We start from the raw sequence: 15,293 nt of genomic DNA, 5'->3' as shown, positions 1-15,293 counted from the left end.
CCAATCCTTTTGCGAAAGGAGGTTATTTCAGCACCTGCAGAGTTAAAAGAATGTTTTTTGTGAGCTCCTATGCTCCTGAATAGTTAATAAATCAACATATGTATAAAAGGTATTATATGCATCTTACAGTTGGAAGCAGAAATCCAAATTCGTGGTTCATTACTCCTATTATGTACAGGACTGCACTGATCCTTTTTTCAGCTAGTAGCAGTGATGGGTTTTAGGGAAAAATATACTGGCCACAAAGGCATCAATAAAGAAAGGATGCTGGAGAAAAAAGTACCCATTTATTACTTACATATTGGTTTTACTTGGAAAGATAATTCAGCTTCCTTAGTATTGACCTAAAGAAATCACCCAAGTGACCTGTTTTTAGTTATAATATATAATGTCAAAGGTAACTAAGTTTCAGGCCTTGTTCTGAGTTTCTCTTACATAATTTTAGTACTACACAAGAATTTAGTACTGCATGCTCAAGACAGAAAGTGACTTGTTAACCAGTTTCTAACTCCAGCTTCTTAGGATTGGATGAGTAACAGGGTCAAAATAAGTTTATGTGGTAAGACTGCAAAAGAACTGACAAGCCAGCACAGCGATACAGAAAAACTGGTTATGGCAACAGATTAAACTGCTGCTAACAAAAGGTCAGTTTTGCAAAAAGGGGAGCTTTCTCAATGACTGTACTTCCTAGAAAGGTTTGATAAATGCTGTATTATTTCCTCTAATATGCAGTCCTTCCTTCTTGCACACTGTATTGAAAAATCAGGCAGCTGCTAGGAAGTGCCTTGTGGATAACAAAGGTGACACAACTGACTATGCAAAGCTGGCCAGTACCATTTTTGCAATTTTAGCTCTCCTATTTGGTATTCACAAGCCTGCCTGGTTCATAACCATTCCCAGGGGAAAAAAAAGCATTGATTGTTTACATTCCTGTGATGAATGCATTTCCACCCTGAAATGCAGGGTAGGGAATGTTCCTGTTGAGATTCTTCAGGTGCAGTACTATTGTTCAAGTGCACTGTTGTGAAGTCCTGCAAAAGCCAAGCGAGTGTCATACAATGGTTTTGCTTCAAGTTATCCTAGTCTTAGAGGAGGATTTATTCTGTCTTATAAAACAAGGTACAGCACTAGCTACCATTTTTACCATCTCTTTTGCTGTTTTTTCTCTTAAACACTGAACCACTGCAGGCAAACCAGGTTTTTCACAGCCAATGTAGTTGCAATTCTCTGCAGTCAGTATAACAAAAGACTGACAATTTTCTTATATTAACTATTCTACTTACTCCTCTGTGGGCAGTACTTTCTTCAGCAACTGAGTTACAGTGAACAGTCATCAACTACCCTGTGCTGGGAATGCAAAGTGATTTTGCAGAATTCCAATTCCTTCCATAACAGCTGAAGATCAGAGTCATGTTTCATGTAAAAGCTGTGACATAAATAAGTTAGAACAGCATGCACAATACTGAGTATTTGCAAGTTTGAACAAAGCAGTATCATAAATGGGTGTGCAAATGGTTTTTTTTTCACAGGAGGCATCAACGTGTGGAAAGCTACAATATTAAAAGGTCAATAATAAATATGGAACAATATGAATTTTTAAATTAATTACTTTAGCTTGTGTTTCAAGACAGGCAGTTATCAGAGTTCTGGCTACAACTCCACTCTCTGAGATAGCCCTGTGGAACCCTTTGCCAGGGGAGAGATGGCCTGAGAAGCAGGAATGGCACATAACAAACATACTTGGTCACTTACTTAGAAAGGCCAACATAGAAATTATGTATAATTAATACATTTTAAAAAAAGATTAAGTGTTCTATTGATAGAATGTGAAAAACAGAACAACAGCAGCAGTTCTTGCTGAATATTATCAGCTAAATATGCTGCTAAGATTTTCTTCAAATATAGGTGCATTGCATACATTTGTATTTAATGTATATGTACTGTTACCTTGAGCTGAGCTAAGTATTGATATCAAGTGACCATTAATATTAAAGGTATAAAATAAAATGTGGTTTGGAGCATAATGTAGGAATCTGCTACTTAAAGTTAACCTATACATTGTGGCCCTAGTATTATTCCTTTCTCAACTGTTTGAGAGCATATCATTCTATATATTTGGAGTTTTAAAGTAGACAGACAGATAGAATGCTTCTTCTCACACAGTCAGAAACTACTTTGTTATCATATGTGCCTAATAAAGTAACAGGCCTCACTTTTCCACAGAAGTTATACCTATGATTTTGCATTCACAAACACATGGGATTGTTTTCTATCTTGTTTAAGATTATGATTTTTGTGAACCTACAAGGACAGAAACGCTAATTCAACAAACAAACCAGTAACAGACTTAAAGGCTACTTCAGATCAAAACAGGGGAAGGAATAAAATGCCCAATGTGCCCCATATACTGCACTAAGAAATGTGGGACAGAGCTAGCAGTATGGTTGAACATTGTTGCTGCAATTAGCTGTTACTTAATGGTGGCTTTCTGCAAGTAATGATAACAACTAGTGTTTTTTACAAGTTACGTAAAAAATGCACAAAAGGGGATAGTGAGGCAGAGGTGCAGTATAGATCACACTGCTCGAGGTCCACCAGTGTGTAAAAGCAAGCCCAAGTGAACCCTGAGGTGAGGAGGAAGGCGGCGGCATCCTCAAGAAATCAACGCCTGTGGGCAGGAACTTGGGCTGCCAATGTGTCGCTGTCAGCCCCTCCTGGGAAGAGTAGCCATAGACTGTGGGATGCTGTGGGAGATGGGAGGGTGAGCTCAACATCAGTTAAGGGGGTAGTTAGAGCTAATTTATTGCCGTTTGTTTATTGTTACAAGTAGCGTTCTTATAGATTCTTGGATGCTTACATTGTGTGTTTCTTTGTGCCTGGCAAGCATGTCTTGCTTGTCATGTAACTTTGCAAAAAACCCACTCCACTACTTGTGTGCCCTGACGCGTTCCAGATACGCCAAAACTGTGATTACAGCTGCTAGTGCCCCTGAAAGGAGGAAGGCTGGGGGTGCATGCTTTTCATATCAGCAGGTCTTCCCATTGTGGGCCCACGAACAACGTTGAGCTAACAACATACAGTGAACAACATCACAGATTGCTCTTCCCTCTGTTTCAGTGGGCATCTGTCCTGCCAGCAATGCTTCCTCCCTCCATCCAGTGAATTGTGAATTCTTTGCCAGGAAGGGTTGAGGAACAGATAATCACACCACTGAATAGTCTGTGAAAACCCTAGAGCCTTGAGACTCAGGGCCTGCAAAGAAAGACGGAAAATTCATATCTGAAACCCTTTACGTTGAAGAAAGAAACTGGGTACATTTCTGGCTCCTCAGGTGTGATTTAACCTTTTGGAATTAGCCTATATCAGTTAAGTGAAAGAAATGGAAGTTCCAAAAGATCAAAAGCAACATTTATTTATAACAGTTTATAACAAAAGAAATCAAGTAGAGGTTTTCTGTCCTCATTTGTGAGATGTCAAGCTCATTTCACAAATGTTTTTTGATGGATGGTCTGCTCCCTACAAGGTATTTTCAATTAAAGAATGTGGAAAGAGTGTAAGAATGACAAGTGACCATCCTCTTCTGAAAGAAGAGGGCAATAAGCATATAATATATTCTGACAATCATGATATATTCTGTATAGATAATTTCTTACAGATTTCAATATATTTGCCAATTTCCCCCTCATTCCCCCTTCTCACAGGAGCATTATTCAGTTTTGATATCCACTGAGTAGATACCATGGTCTTTTTGAGCCTGAAAGATTGTAGGGTTTTTCTGCTTGCTTCATTAAATAGTGATTTTTAGTCCCACAAACATTCCAAATTTCCCTTGATTCGGTCCTTTCACTGTGATCATGACAACAGATTACATAATAGTGAGTTAGAAGGTGGTTGTTAAACTCTGCATCCTGACAAACTGATTTTGTTTGACTTGACTTTGGGTTTTAAAATCAAACTGTACTCTCCACAACTCTTATAAATCTGTGTGTTCTCTCCTTTCATTCATCACTTGTTTTGTGAGCTGTGTCCAAAACTCCATTTTGCGTTCTTTCAATTTCTTTGCTGCCTTTTGCATTAGGTCTATTTCCAGGTATCTTTCGTCCAGATCATACTGAGGCCAATGGACCAAGCCTTCTCCGTTGGGATTTCTGGAAATAATATAATGAAAAGTTAGCTTTCCATTTGCCTGTCAATCGTGCTCTGACTGCTCAGGCCGAGAGCATTTCAGAAAACTAATAAGAGCCCAGATTACATGATTCTAGTACCTGCATAGTTGGATGGTTTTTATCAAAATGCTCATCAGTGGAATAGCAAAAGTTTAATAATTGCCATTACTTTTGGATTTAAAACTCCATTGCAGATGGAGTAATAGCTCTTGGATTTTTTTTTTCTTTTTTGGTCTGCAGGTTCATTTAAAAGGTTTTTCTCACAAACATTAAGAATAGAAATAATTTGCTTCAATATTTATCTCAAATTCTGCCAAATTTGTAGGAACCACCATGTAAGTATTGCTATTATGTTTCAGTCAGCACAGACAAAACTTGGGATTTTAGCCAGTTAGCATTATGATTCTCACCCATTTCTAGCAAAGTTAGTCCAGTATCTCATAACAGTTCTGCTAAGTTTATTTTCTTCTTCTGTAGCATACCCTGCAAAGTGAGAGATTAAATGGCAACATTAAAAGCTAAATCATCAAAAAAGTAGCAGCTGTATTAATTCCAATAGACTGTAATCAGTTCTACTTGTTACTCTGAGCTATGGGAGTTTTACTTGAGCAGAGCTCTAGAACTGCAAATGAATGATTTCACAAAAAGTAACTACTACTAAAGATGGAAAATGTTTATGTTGATTCTGATATTTCTAAGAGAGAAAGTCTCTTCCAAAGCTCTCCATTAAGTAAAATGAATAATAGTGATGTTTTAAAAGGAATATTTTAGTAAGCATGGATACATCACCGGCTAAGAATGGCTTTCCAAAGACAAAGGCAATCTCATCTGTATGATCTGCTTTTACAAACTCTGGTACAACACCTGTCGCTGAACTCGGTCGATGTTGAAATTCATAAAAGTAGACTGGGTTACCAGCATCTAGCAGAAAATATACAGAAGAGTGTTAGTTTGAGAGCTGAAAATGCCTGCCGCCAAAGATGATAAACTTTCATTACAAGCTATTTTGGTAAAATGAAAACACTATCAGTTCTTTGGATAATGAAGTGTGATGCATACTGTCCACAAACACACCCCAGGATGGAATTCTACATTTCTTCTAATAGATGCTGAATTAGAGACTCACCTCTATGGTATCTAGCCACTTCAATGGCTGAAAGAACAAACAAAGGGTCTCCTAATGCATTGAGAAGGCCATCTCGCACCTGAGCACGGTTTTCTGCCTTCCCTATGTATTCACTGTATACTTGCTCAACAACTTCAGAAGTAACATCCTGAAATGAACAATAAAAATATTTCTTATAATGGTGACGAATATTATAAAGAGTAACAGCACTAATTGAGTGTACCATCTGCACATCCCTGGCTAAACCCCAAGCATTACCTTCTTTCACAAAAAATCCTCAACTGTGTCAGAGTGTGGCTCAGAGCTCAGAATTGGGAGTTACACAGCTACCAGTTGTAGATGTTCTCAGGGAAAAGAGGTTTGCAAGATCTAAAGATCGAACATCTTTAGAGAAACATCAGTCAGTGATGCTGATAAATAGATACAGTAGTCTGTTCTCTCTTCTGTAGAAATAACCTTCATAAGAGAAAAGAAATCCTGTTGGATTTCATAAAATTAATTTATTGTTGTAGATGGCCATAATTTTCTCCCTTTCAGAACAAACCTGGGTGCTGCCTTTCTGAGTTCATGACACAGAATGACCCATTACAAGTATTGGCCATGTTTCTAAAATCCTTAATTCCTACCTATTAATCTGCATTTTTCTATATTTAGTAGTTTCAGGAGAGCACAAAGGAACCAGAAGGCTAAGAGGTTTGTAAATTACAGGGAAGCAAAAAGTCAAGATACCTAAACATAGGTCTCAGTGCCATTTTAAACATCTCAGGTTACCCCTTCAAGTCTCCAGCTACTGCTTCAGAACGGTGTGTTCTATAGGTCTTGTGTCATACCTCCTGGTACCATGCATGTCTTGGATAACCTAGGGTATCTAAAATGTCACAAGAGATCTATGTTTAAGGTACCTGAATCACTCCTGGATTTCCACAGAACTACTTTTTTAAAAGACCCTTCTTTTTTAGGATTTAGCATTTAGGATAGAAATTTAAAGTGTATTTTCAGTTTCTAGTGTCAACAGGAATACACCATGTCTGCTGCCCATTACCGCCCCATAGTAAGAAGCTGTCAAACAGAACAAAGTTTGCCTCTCAAATGTACCCCTCCAAGAATACAAATATAGAACCAGACCAGTGAAGAAGCAGCACTGGGTTATTCTGAAATTGGTCTCTTACCTTAAATGATAATGCTAAGGAGCTCTGTAAAATTTGACGTGCAACATCTTTATCCAGACCATCTGTATAAGCAGGAAATTTCATTATCTGCATGATAGAGAGAATCATATTTATTAGAAAATATTATATTCAAAAAATTATATATAAATAACAACATTATAAGTCTCTTACTGTAGGAAGTATCCATCCAAATTCACAGTTATTTACTCCTATTATATATGGGACTGCATTGATAACTTTTTCAGATAGTAATTGTCTGGGACTCTTTGGAAAAAATACACCATCTGCAGATGCACTGATGAAGAAGGAAGGCTAGAGGGGAAAAAAAAAGCTTCATTAATACAGAAAATGTGCTTCTAGAAAAAAATTTCAGATTTTTACTGTAGTTCCAAAGCAAAACAAAATAAAGTGACAAGTGAAAATATAAGAAGTATTAGCATTTCAGTAATCTCTACATTTTCTCTGAAAGTTTTTCTGCACTAGGCAGAAGATTCTGAGAAGATTAGCTTGATACTTTTAATGTTTGTGAAACGTAGGTGATGTCCAATTTCCGTCTCTTCTTAGTTAGTTCAATTCTGTTATGGATGTGTGGAGCAGTAGCAAAAAAACTAACTTCTGTGTTGAAACTGCAGAGGAACATGGAAGCCATCACTGTGATAAGAAATTTTAAGTAGTGCATAATATATTAGTTAATTTTCAGCTTCTCCAGGAGAAACTGTGACATTTCATGCACTCTCTTCCTTCCCTTGGTACAGCATGACAGCAAAACACAAGTAGCTCAAAGTCCATGCAGAATGAAAGGGAAGTAACCTGTTCACATTTTTCAGGTGAGGTATAGCACAGCTGCAGTGTTGTCAAATCCTGAAAAGGTCAACGAAGTCAGATGTTACATTCACTCCAAGTTCTCCTAATATTACAACACAGAAATAGCATAACATTTGAAATGTTGCTTAAATGCAAGAAGTATGATTTCACCTACCATTTTTAGTGTTATTTGTACTATCTCTTCTTCTGTTTTTTCTCTTAAGCATTCAACTACTGCAGCTGAACTAGATTTTTCACAGCCAGAGGCAGCAGCAATTCTCTGCAATCAATAAAAACAAACACTCACTTTTCATCTAGTTCCCATAGAAGGCTCTATGTGCCACTGAACCTGAGAGCCCGGCAGGGGGGAGTCTAAATTTCTGCACAAGGATCACTGAAGCCAGACATGTTACAGCTGCAGAGGTAGAGAATAGGAATCCCTCACAACCCTTCACACTGTGGGCTGAGCAGTACACCTCCTGGTACTGCTCAGGGCAAAACATACACATCCAAAATATTTTTATACAGAACCAGACCAAGACAGTTGTAACATGCTGGGCTGAGAAGGCAGGATGACATGAAGGAGTTAAGAGTGATGCACAGTCAGAACCCAACAATGTACACGGTAACAAAGAGTACATTACACCATTCTTGATGATGTCTTTTTGAGTGAAGTAACAGCTGTCATTAGAAAGACAGAGCTCATTATAATGTTGCTTCTTTTCTATCTCAGATTATCAAATCTAGGTTCCTGGAAGTTCTTTCTTGTAGTTGAAAAAAAAAAAAAAAAAAATGGGTTGAGGTCAGTTCTTCTTTTCAGATACAAACAAATTGAATAGTCTTGTTTATTTGCATACAACAGGCATCAAACAGGAGGGCATGAGAGGAGTATTCAGAATCTGGTGCCATTTTGTAGACAAAAATTATAGTTCAACTTTTCTTGAAGACAGTACATGTTAATAGTATTCCTTTACATTTCACACTTCTTCCCTGCCTTCTCTCTTCGCTTCCTTAGTCTTTTGCATTCACTCAGAAATATGTGGATATTTGGGTATTTGAAAAGCAAAACATCATTAAACATGTTTTATTTGCACACAGAAATACTGTCTTTAATGACTGTGGCTGTAAGTTTCACAAGAAAAAAATTCTGGTTTTACATTTTGGAACAAACAGTTTAAGATATGCAAAGCTATCAGGAAAAATAATGAAAAATACCACAAAATACCCACTCGTGCTTCCTCCTCAGGCTGTTCAGTGAACAAAACCCTGACTGCAGTACCACTCTCTGAAATGGCCTTATGAAACAAGCCCTTTGCCAGGGGAGATAAGACCTGTAAAAAGGCAAGAACAAGCATTACAAGCATGACAAGTATTATGTTCTGACCACTGACTTAAAATTTCAATATCAGGAATTGCCATTTAAAACATTTTGAAAACAACTGTCATAAGACTGTTATTCTGTAGCCTCTGATCATAGTTCAGCTATTCAAAGGGCTTTGGCAGCACTGCCAGGGATACGGAGTTCATGCCTGCCTTTCCCCCTCCCATAGCACCTTGCTTCCAAGATTTCATGGAACTACACTTCAAGCCAGATATGGATCAAATAGAACTGTGTCCAAGATAGGCTGGCTGTGCTGCAGAAGGGGAATAAAGAACTATTGGTCAGAGGGCAGGAGCTTAGAAACCAGGAATTTTTATCATGTGTATTGCTGAACCCTGGTTTCACTGTGTGATCTGTACCAAATTTTGAGAGACTGGAGAAGAAGAACCTCTTAGCCAAGTGCTCAGTGTGGATGTAAAAATTTTACATAATCACTGGGTCACAAAATGCATGTCTAGTTCAGCTATCATGACTATTCACCTCGGTTACTTTGCACAAGTGACTGTCAAAGCAAAGAAAATGGGCAATACATCCTCTTAAAGGACTTTTCTCACAAGGACAAATTTTTGGGTTTTTGGCACTGCAAAAAAACCCCAGAATTTAATTTAATAGATGAAGAATAACATTTTGGGTCTGAATTACAAGATTTGGGTATGAAAAGAACATTTTCATCAATCAGAAGCTGTGTCATTTACTATAAAACCATCCCTTTTCTCTCACTGACTTTTCATGCAGGTACTAAAAATGAATGTGGACAGTGTTTTTTCCCCTAAGTAATTAAAATTCAATGTTACTGTGTGAACTTACAAGAGCAGAAACACTGACTCCTCCTGCAGATTCTCCAGCAATCGTGACAGATCCTGAATCTCCTCCAAAATGTATGATGTTTTCCTGAATCCACTGAAGAGCTGCTACTTGATCTAAATACCCCCAGTTACCTCGGGCATGCTGATCACCAGTGCTGCAGAGAAACAATAGATTTGTTTACACGCTCAATGCAAGACAAAAGGCAGAGAAAAATACAATCTGTGGTATAAAAAATCAGCTCCCATTCTCTACACAGAGCTTTTCTACAAAACTGAAAAATAAATGGCTCAGAAAGCATTGAGATTAGAGTAGCCATCGAACAAGAACAGTCTTGGAAGCTGACTTGGGACTTGTAAATTGTTCCAAAATGCTGCATAAATAATTAAGAAATGTATAGTTTCTTTGCACAGGCAAGTATTCAGCACGTCTCCTCACAAAGGCTTTGCACACATAATTTTGGAAATCACTTGGCAAAAACTGAGATAAAATATCTTACCTAAAATATCCAGCAATACCTAATCTGTACTGAATTGTTACAACCACCACATTGTCAAAGGCCGCTAATGCTGAGCCATCATACGATGAAGCTGCTCCAAAAACTAATCCACCTCCATGGATCCATACAAAGACCTGGAAAGACAAAACCAGAAACAACCCAGCACAGATAAGAGCTCCCAGTGATAAAAACTGTACTGTTTCACTCCTGACTCTTTCAGATTACATTTCACAAATGGTGGAAGTCTTTTGAATATGAGGCCTGTGGTTCTACAAAGTGACATTGATTTTATTAAATATGTACACTATACCAGTGCCCCGTGACTTTTGACAGATTATTTTGAGGAAATCAAACATTACCTAGCTAAAATGTCAATAAAATTTTATTTGTAAAATAGGATTTCTTGTCTATCTTAAACCTCAGCAAATATTTACTGGGGCAAAGCATGTAACTTGATCATCATTACAAAACTGTACCTGTAAGTCTGCAGATAGCACAGGTTGTAGGTTTGCTCTAAAATAATTTTGATAGAGGTTATATAATGATTTTGCTTACAGGCAGCTTCTCCTTTTTTTCTGTAGAAACAGGTGTATACACATTTAGGTATAAGCAATCTTCAGACACTTGGAGAAGAACTTTTTCTTTTCTATTAGTAATACTGTCCGAAAAAACCTGTCCTTGTACTTTATCCTGTAGACACCTGAATAAATGAAAAAATAACAAACAACAGAAATAACTAAAACCTCAAAGCTGTGAAGTGTAGCTTTTTTGTACTTCCACAACAACAAAGGGCAAACCAGAAACCAATCTCTAGTACATTTCTAGATTCTTGGCAACAGAAAATATAAAAGTTTTTTTCACTTCTAATATATTTTCTTCCTTTGACCTGTCATTAAGGACATCCATAAAAAGGAGCTGCAATCTACAGCAGTACACAGTGACATGCGGATATAATTTTGCATGTTTTAAAATATTACAGAAATATACCTGCAAATACATATGGCTATAAATTACTTCAATGAAAATTCAAATTAATTAGTTTACATCTTCTGTAGCTTTTTATAAAACAACGGCAGTAGTATAAATGGAGTAAGACATTTACAATATAGACTAGAATTGGTCTGCATTTCTTATGGGTCCCATTAAGCATATGATTCACTCAGCACCTTTTTCTTCCAATATTTTATTCCAACATTTCCTCAGCTCCTTTCAGTTTCTGCTCCAAAGCTACACAGTTTATAAAAATTGCTAAGTAATGGCCAAATGCTCATGAAACAGAACATTATTGGCAAAGTGATGGTCCATATTAGTTCATCACTGATGCCCATTAGATAGCTGTTTTTCAATAAAAAGAGCAGCTTATAAAGAAGTCTTTAGAAATGCATTCACTGTAACAGTTACAACTGGTAATGAGATAGCACTAAGGAATTTATCTTTGTGGCTTTTGATTGCGCTGTACATCAGTGTCCTGGAATTGCATATAATATAAAATTATTAAAAAGATCAGTGGTTTTGTCACTTACATTGGTGGGTAGGAAGTGGCATCTCTGACACCTTTCCATGTCTCAGGTGGCTGGGGTTCAGAAAACCTCAGTGGTCCAATGGGAGGCTTAGCAAAAGGAAGTCCCAAAAAGACATTTACACTCCTCTCAGCTGTATCTACCTTGAATTGATACCCTCGGACTCTCCCATATTTGGTCACCACTTCTGGTTGCCCTGCTTTTTGTCCTGGAGGATGTGAGCACAAAATCACATAGTTGGTCTATCCATAAGTAATTGCCAGATTTCCCAAGAGCTTTAGCTACTTAAATATACATCTTTTGTTTACTTAATTTATTTTCATACATGAGGCTTCAACAAACTCTAATTAGTATAACTGACATTATTTCAGCCTTCATTTCAATCAGTTTGTATGTATAAACTCCCCCAGGTATGTCATATGTATTGTCTTACTGTACACACACATTAGTAACTGCATATAGATCTTAATCCTTTTAGACCCAGGTTGTTAGTTAAAAGTCTAATAGATTGCTCTCATTAAGAAAATGCATTTCCTTTTTAAGAAAAGATCTGTGAACACACAAAATATATTCTGGACCTTTGATAGTATGTACAGCCAAAAGAAAAATCTTCTAACATGCCTGAAAATAGTCTAGCATATACAAATAGTGTTAACATTTAGGTAAGATTCATTTTAAGATTGGTGTGAAAGTTCTCAATACCAAATTACCAATGTGGTACAGTAGTCTGCTCTGCCTCAGCAGACAAGATTTTGGGTCAGGAATTTGATTTTGCTATTTGCAAAAAAGGCACATAAGACAAATGGCTGAAAACAGATCACAAAAAGAAATTAAGAATTATTTGCTATTCAGACTTAATTTCTATGCAGCAAGGTTCAGTGCCCAGCTCCTCCGATAAAGCTGGGGTTCCCCTAGGTGAGCAAGCTGCACATGTGCTGTCTCCTTACAGAAGGCAATAGGGAAAAACCCTTCTGAAGCTTACCAGTAGCTACAAGCGCTGTGACCCCAACAGTGAGAATCAAGGACAGCAGCAGTGTGTCCTCTCCAGCTGCCATTTTGCAAGCTAGTCACATATTTACTTCCTCAGTGTGTTGCCTTATATACTCTGTTAAGTATAACTGTTACGCAAGGCAAACACTGATTAGGAAAAGCAATACTCAAGCTGTGAGCCAACCTAGTTATGCCCTGCCTGTAAGCCACTCCTCGGAGGGGACTGTGCGGCAGCTCAGCTCTGTATGGGAACAGGGAGACCTCCTGCCTTGCAGAGTGGCACCACAAGTTTCATACTGGCTTCCTAGTGCTCCTTATAAATCTTATTCACAAAACCTCAGGCATCAGCAATGTGCTTTAAAATGCTTTGAAAAGAGTCTTCCATTGCCGCAGGAGATCTGTCCTGCTGCTGTAACACTACCATCTTTCACAATGAAGTTAGCATTTCCTCATGCTACACAGTGAAGAGACCAGGAAGGGAACTACACTTTTACTTTATTACATCTGTTTACTTCATTTTGGTATTAATATCTCAATGGAAGAAACACACAGTATAGCCACAAAGAGCAAAATCCAAAATAATACCCCTGAAAAGTGCCCTTTTTGCTGAAGTAAAAATTGAGGGATTTCTGTTCTCACAAAAGGATATTTTTGGACAAAAGAAATACTAAAAAAATATTAGCTTTCACCTGTCACTCAGTCGTGTGTGTTTGGGGATGTTTGTTTGATATCTAACAGAATACATGAGTTTTGCAACACTAGAGATGATTTCTCAACTTTTGTAGCATGGGAACAATATTAAAGGATTTGGGCAGTAACTGTACATATAATGCCTCTGAAAAATCAGGAGGGTTTATGGACTTCTGTGTGAACGCACATCTGTATGAACCCCATCATTGGGGCATGATATGAAAAAGAGGGAAGAGATAGCTGAATAGAAATAAAAGAGATTTTCTGCCCACATTAACTAAGAGGTTGTAGAAGTTTTATGTAAACTTTGGCCTCTGCCATTTTTTTAATTTTTTTTTTTTTTTTTTTGGCAAGGCTCAGTAGCTCTTGCCCCAGAAAGTCTTTCTGCAATTTTATATCACAAGAATTCTCAGTTGTCAGACACAGCACTTCTGCAGATTTACTGCTTGAACCTTTCTTTTCATCTAAGCAGGCTGTAAAGACCCACAGTCATTAAATTAGTTCAGCACATATATTACACACCGAGTAGTCCAGCGTACTATAGCTATGCTTGTGTACTTTACTTCAAATCTTCCTAAGTATATCTGCACAGGTGTGATTTATAGCCCTTGTAGGTAAATCCCAGTCAACTTTAAACTGGACTGGTTAGAGAGCAAACTGCTGGCAGGTACCTTCAAATGTACACATTCAGCACATGCTGAGTATCTTAAGCATTTGCTCTGTTAATCAGGAGACTCAGGGCTCTGTACTGAGCTCTGTGCAACTACACTGTTAACAACCAGTGCTACACTAGCGTGCGTATCAGCTGTTTCTGAGTGTACTGTTAGTGCACAGTATACATTGGCAAATGGGATAACAATGTAAATTTGAGCTTCTAAGAAAATAATGTGGACAATAACTTCATTGCAGAATTTTTATAGCTGTATAGATGTTCTCTGGGAGACTTCTTTCTTGTTTCTCAAGAGCGAAGTTCATGATGCTAAAGGTCAGTAAAACTAGTCTGGGATTAGTCTGTACTGTTAAGAATGTACAGTCTATACTGTATTGAAAGATGTACTGTCAAATGCAATGAATGGAAACAGGTTCCTGGGGTACAAGTGATGGAGTTTAGCATAAGTTATCTTCTACCTTTATCTGTGTGATAAAGGTTTCCTAGAAGCCAAGGGCAGAAGTACTGTATAGTAGTAAAACCTGCACTCCTGTTTGCCTGCTTGAATACTGTTGCAAATTATAGAATCACAGAATGGTTTGGGTTGGAAGGGACCTTAAAGATGATCTAGCTCCAACCCCCCTGCCATGGGCAGGGACACCTTCCACTAAACCAAGTGGCTCAAAGCCCCGTCCAACCTGGCCTTGAACACTGCCAGGGAGGGGGCAGCCACAGCTTCTCTGGGCAACCTGTGCCAGTGTCTCACCACCCTCACAGTGAAGAATTTCTTCCTTAGATCTAATCTAAATCTACCCTCTTTCAGTTTAAAACTGTTACCCCTCATCCTATCCCTACAACCCCTGATAGAGTCCCTCCCCACCTTTCCTGTAGCCCCTTTAAGTACTGGGAGGCCGCTCCAAGGTCTCCCCGGAGCCTTCTCTTCTCCAGGCTGAACACCCCCAACTCTCTCAGCCTGTCCTCACAGGGGAGGTGCTCCAGCCCCTGATCATCTTCGTGGCCTCCTCTGGACCCGCTCAAGCAGGTCTGTGTCCTTCTTCTGTTGGGGGACCCAGAGCTGGACACAGCACTGCAGGGGGGGTCTCACAAGAGAGGAATAGATAATTCTCTCACTGTCTCCACTTACCTTGGACTGCTTTGGTTCCTGGCATGGGAAAACTGTTTCCATGTGAGGTGGAACTGCAGGAATCCCTGCTTGTGACTTGGCTTACATCCTGATGGGCACGCATGCCTCGACTCACTTGTGACCCACAAACTACAGGAGGAGTCCTTTGCTACAAAGCCAAATGCAGTGTACTCTGCTTGCTGCTCTCTCCTTTTGCTGTAACAAACATTCTTTATCTTTATAAACAATTTTATTTTCTATCTCCTGATCTTTTCTGATTTTACTAAACTCTGTCCTTTCCCATTTGCTTTCACTTTATTTTTTCCCCTTCATTTACTATTTTCCAAACCTTACTCTTCAATCTTTGTTCTG

General features: G+C 38.3%; 1 protein-coding gene across 2 annotated transcripts; it reads right to left on the bottom strand.

The window, feature by feature from the left end:
• Positions 1-3,386: 3,386 nt before the first annotated feature.
• Positions 3,387-12,562, bottom strand: LOC141929793 (fatty acyl-CoA hydrolase precursor, medium chain). Of its 2 annotated transcripts, XM_074839700.1 has the most exons (14): positions 12,452-12,562; positions 11,473-11,677; positions 10,505-10,649; positions 9,950-10,083; positions 9,454-9,607; positions 8,495-8,596; positions 7,441-7,545; positions 7,272-7,322; positions 6,633-6,773; positions 6,462-6,548; positions 5,293-5,440; positions 4,956-5,087; positions 4,577-4,649; positions 3,387-4,148 (listed from the first exon to the last, which is right to left on the bottom strand). In XM_074839700.1, exons 1-14 carry the CDS (start codon positions 12,522-12,524, stop codon positions 3,974-3,976), a joined length of 1,725 nt encoding a protein of 574 aa, XP_074695801.1. In that variant the 5' UTR covers positions 12,525-12,562; the 3' UTR covers positions 3,387-3,973. The 2 variants fall into 2 exon arrangements, with proteins under 2 accessions (XP_074695801.1, XP_074695802.1); XM_074839701.1 differs by lacking the exon at positions 7,272-7,322.
• Positions 12,563-15,293: the final 2,731 nt, after the last annotated feature.

This window comes from Strix aluco, chromosome 14 (genome assembly GCF_031877795.1).
Source record: "Strix aluco isolate bStrAlu1 chromosome 14, bStrAlu1.hap1, whole genome shotgun sequence".
Lineage (NCBI taxonomy): Eukaryota > Metazoa > Chordata > Aves > Strigiformes > Strigidae > Strix > Strix aluco.
Note: the sequence above shows the minus strand (reverse complement) of the source record. Positions and strands in the feature narration are given on the sequence as shown.

What these genes read in the sequence shown, in the direction of transcription:
- LOC141929793 (XM_074839700.1), bottom strand. Translation starts at nt 12,524, where the DNA reads ATGGCAGCTGGAGAGGACACACTGCTGCTGTCCTTGATTCTCACTGTT. An exon ending in CACCTGAAAAATGTGAACAG is followed by an intron (nt 6,774 to 7,271) that starts GTTACTTCCCTT and finishes TTTCCCCTCTAG; the next exon opens with CCTTCCTTCTTCATCAGTGC. An exon ending in ACTAACTTTGCTAGAAATGG is followed by an intron (nt 4,149 to 4,576) that starts GTGAGAATCATA and finishes TATTATTTCCAG; the next exon opens with AAATCCCAACGGAGAAGGCT.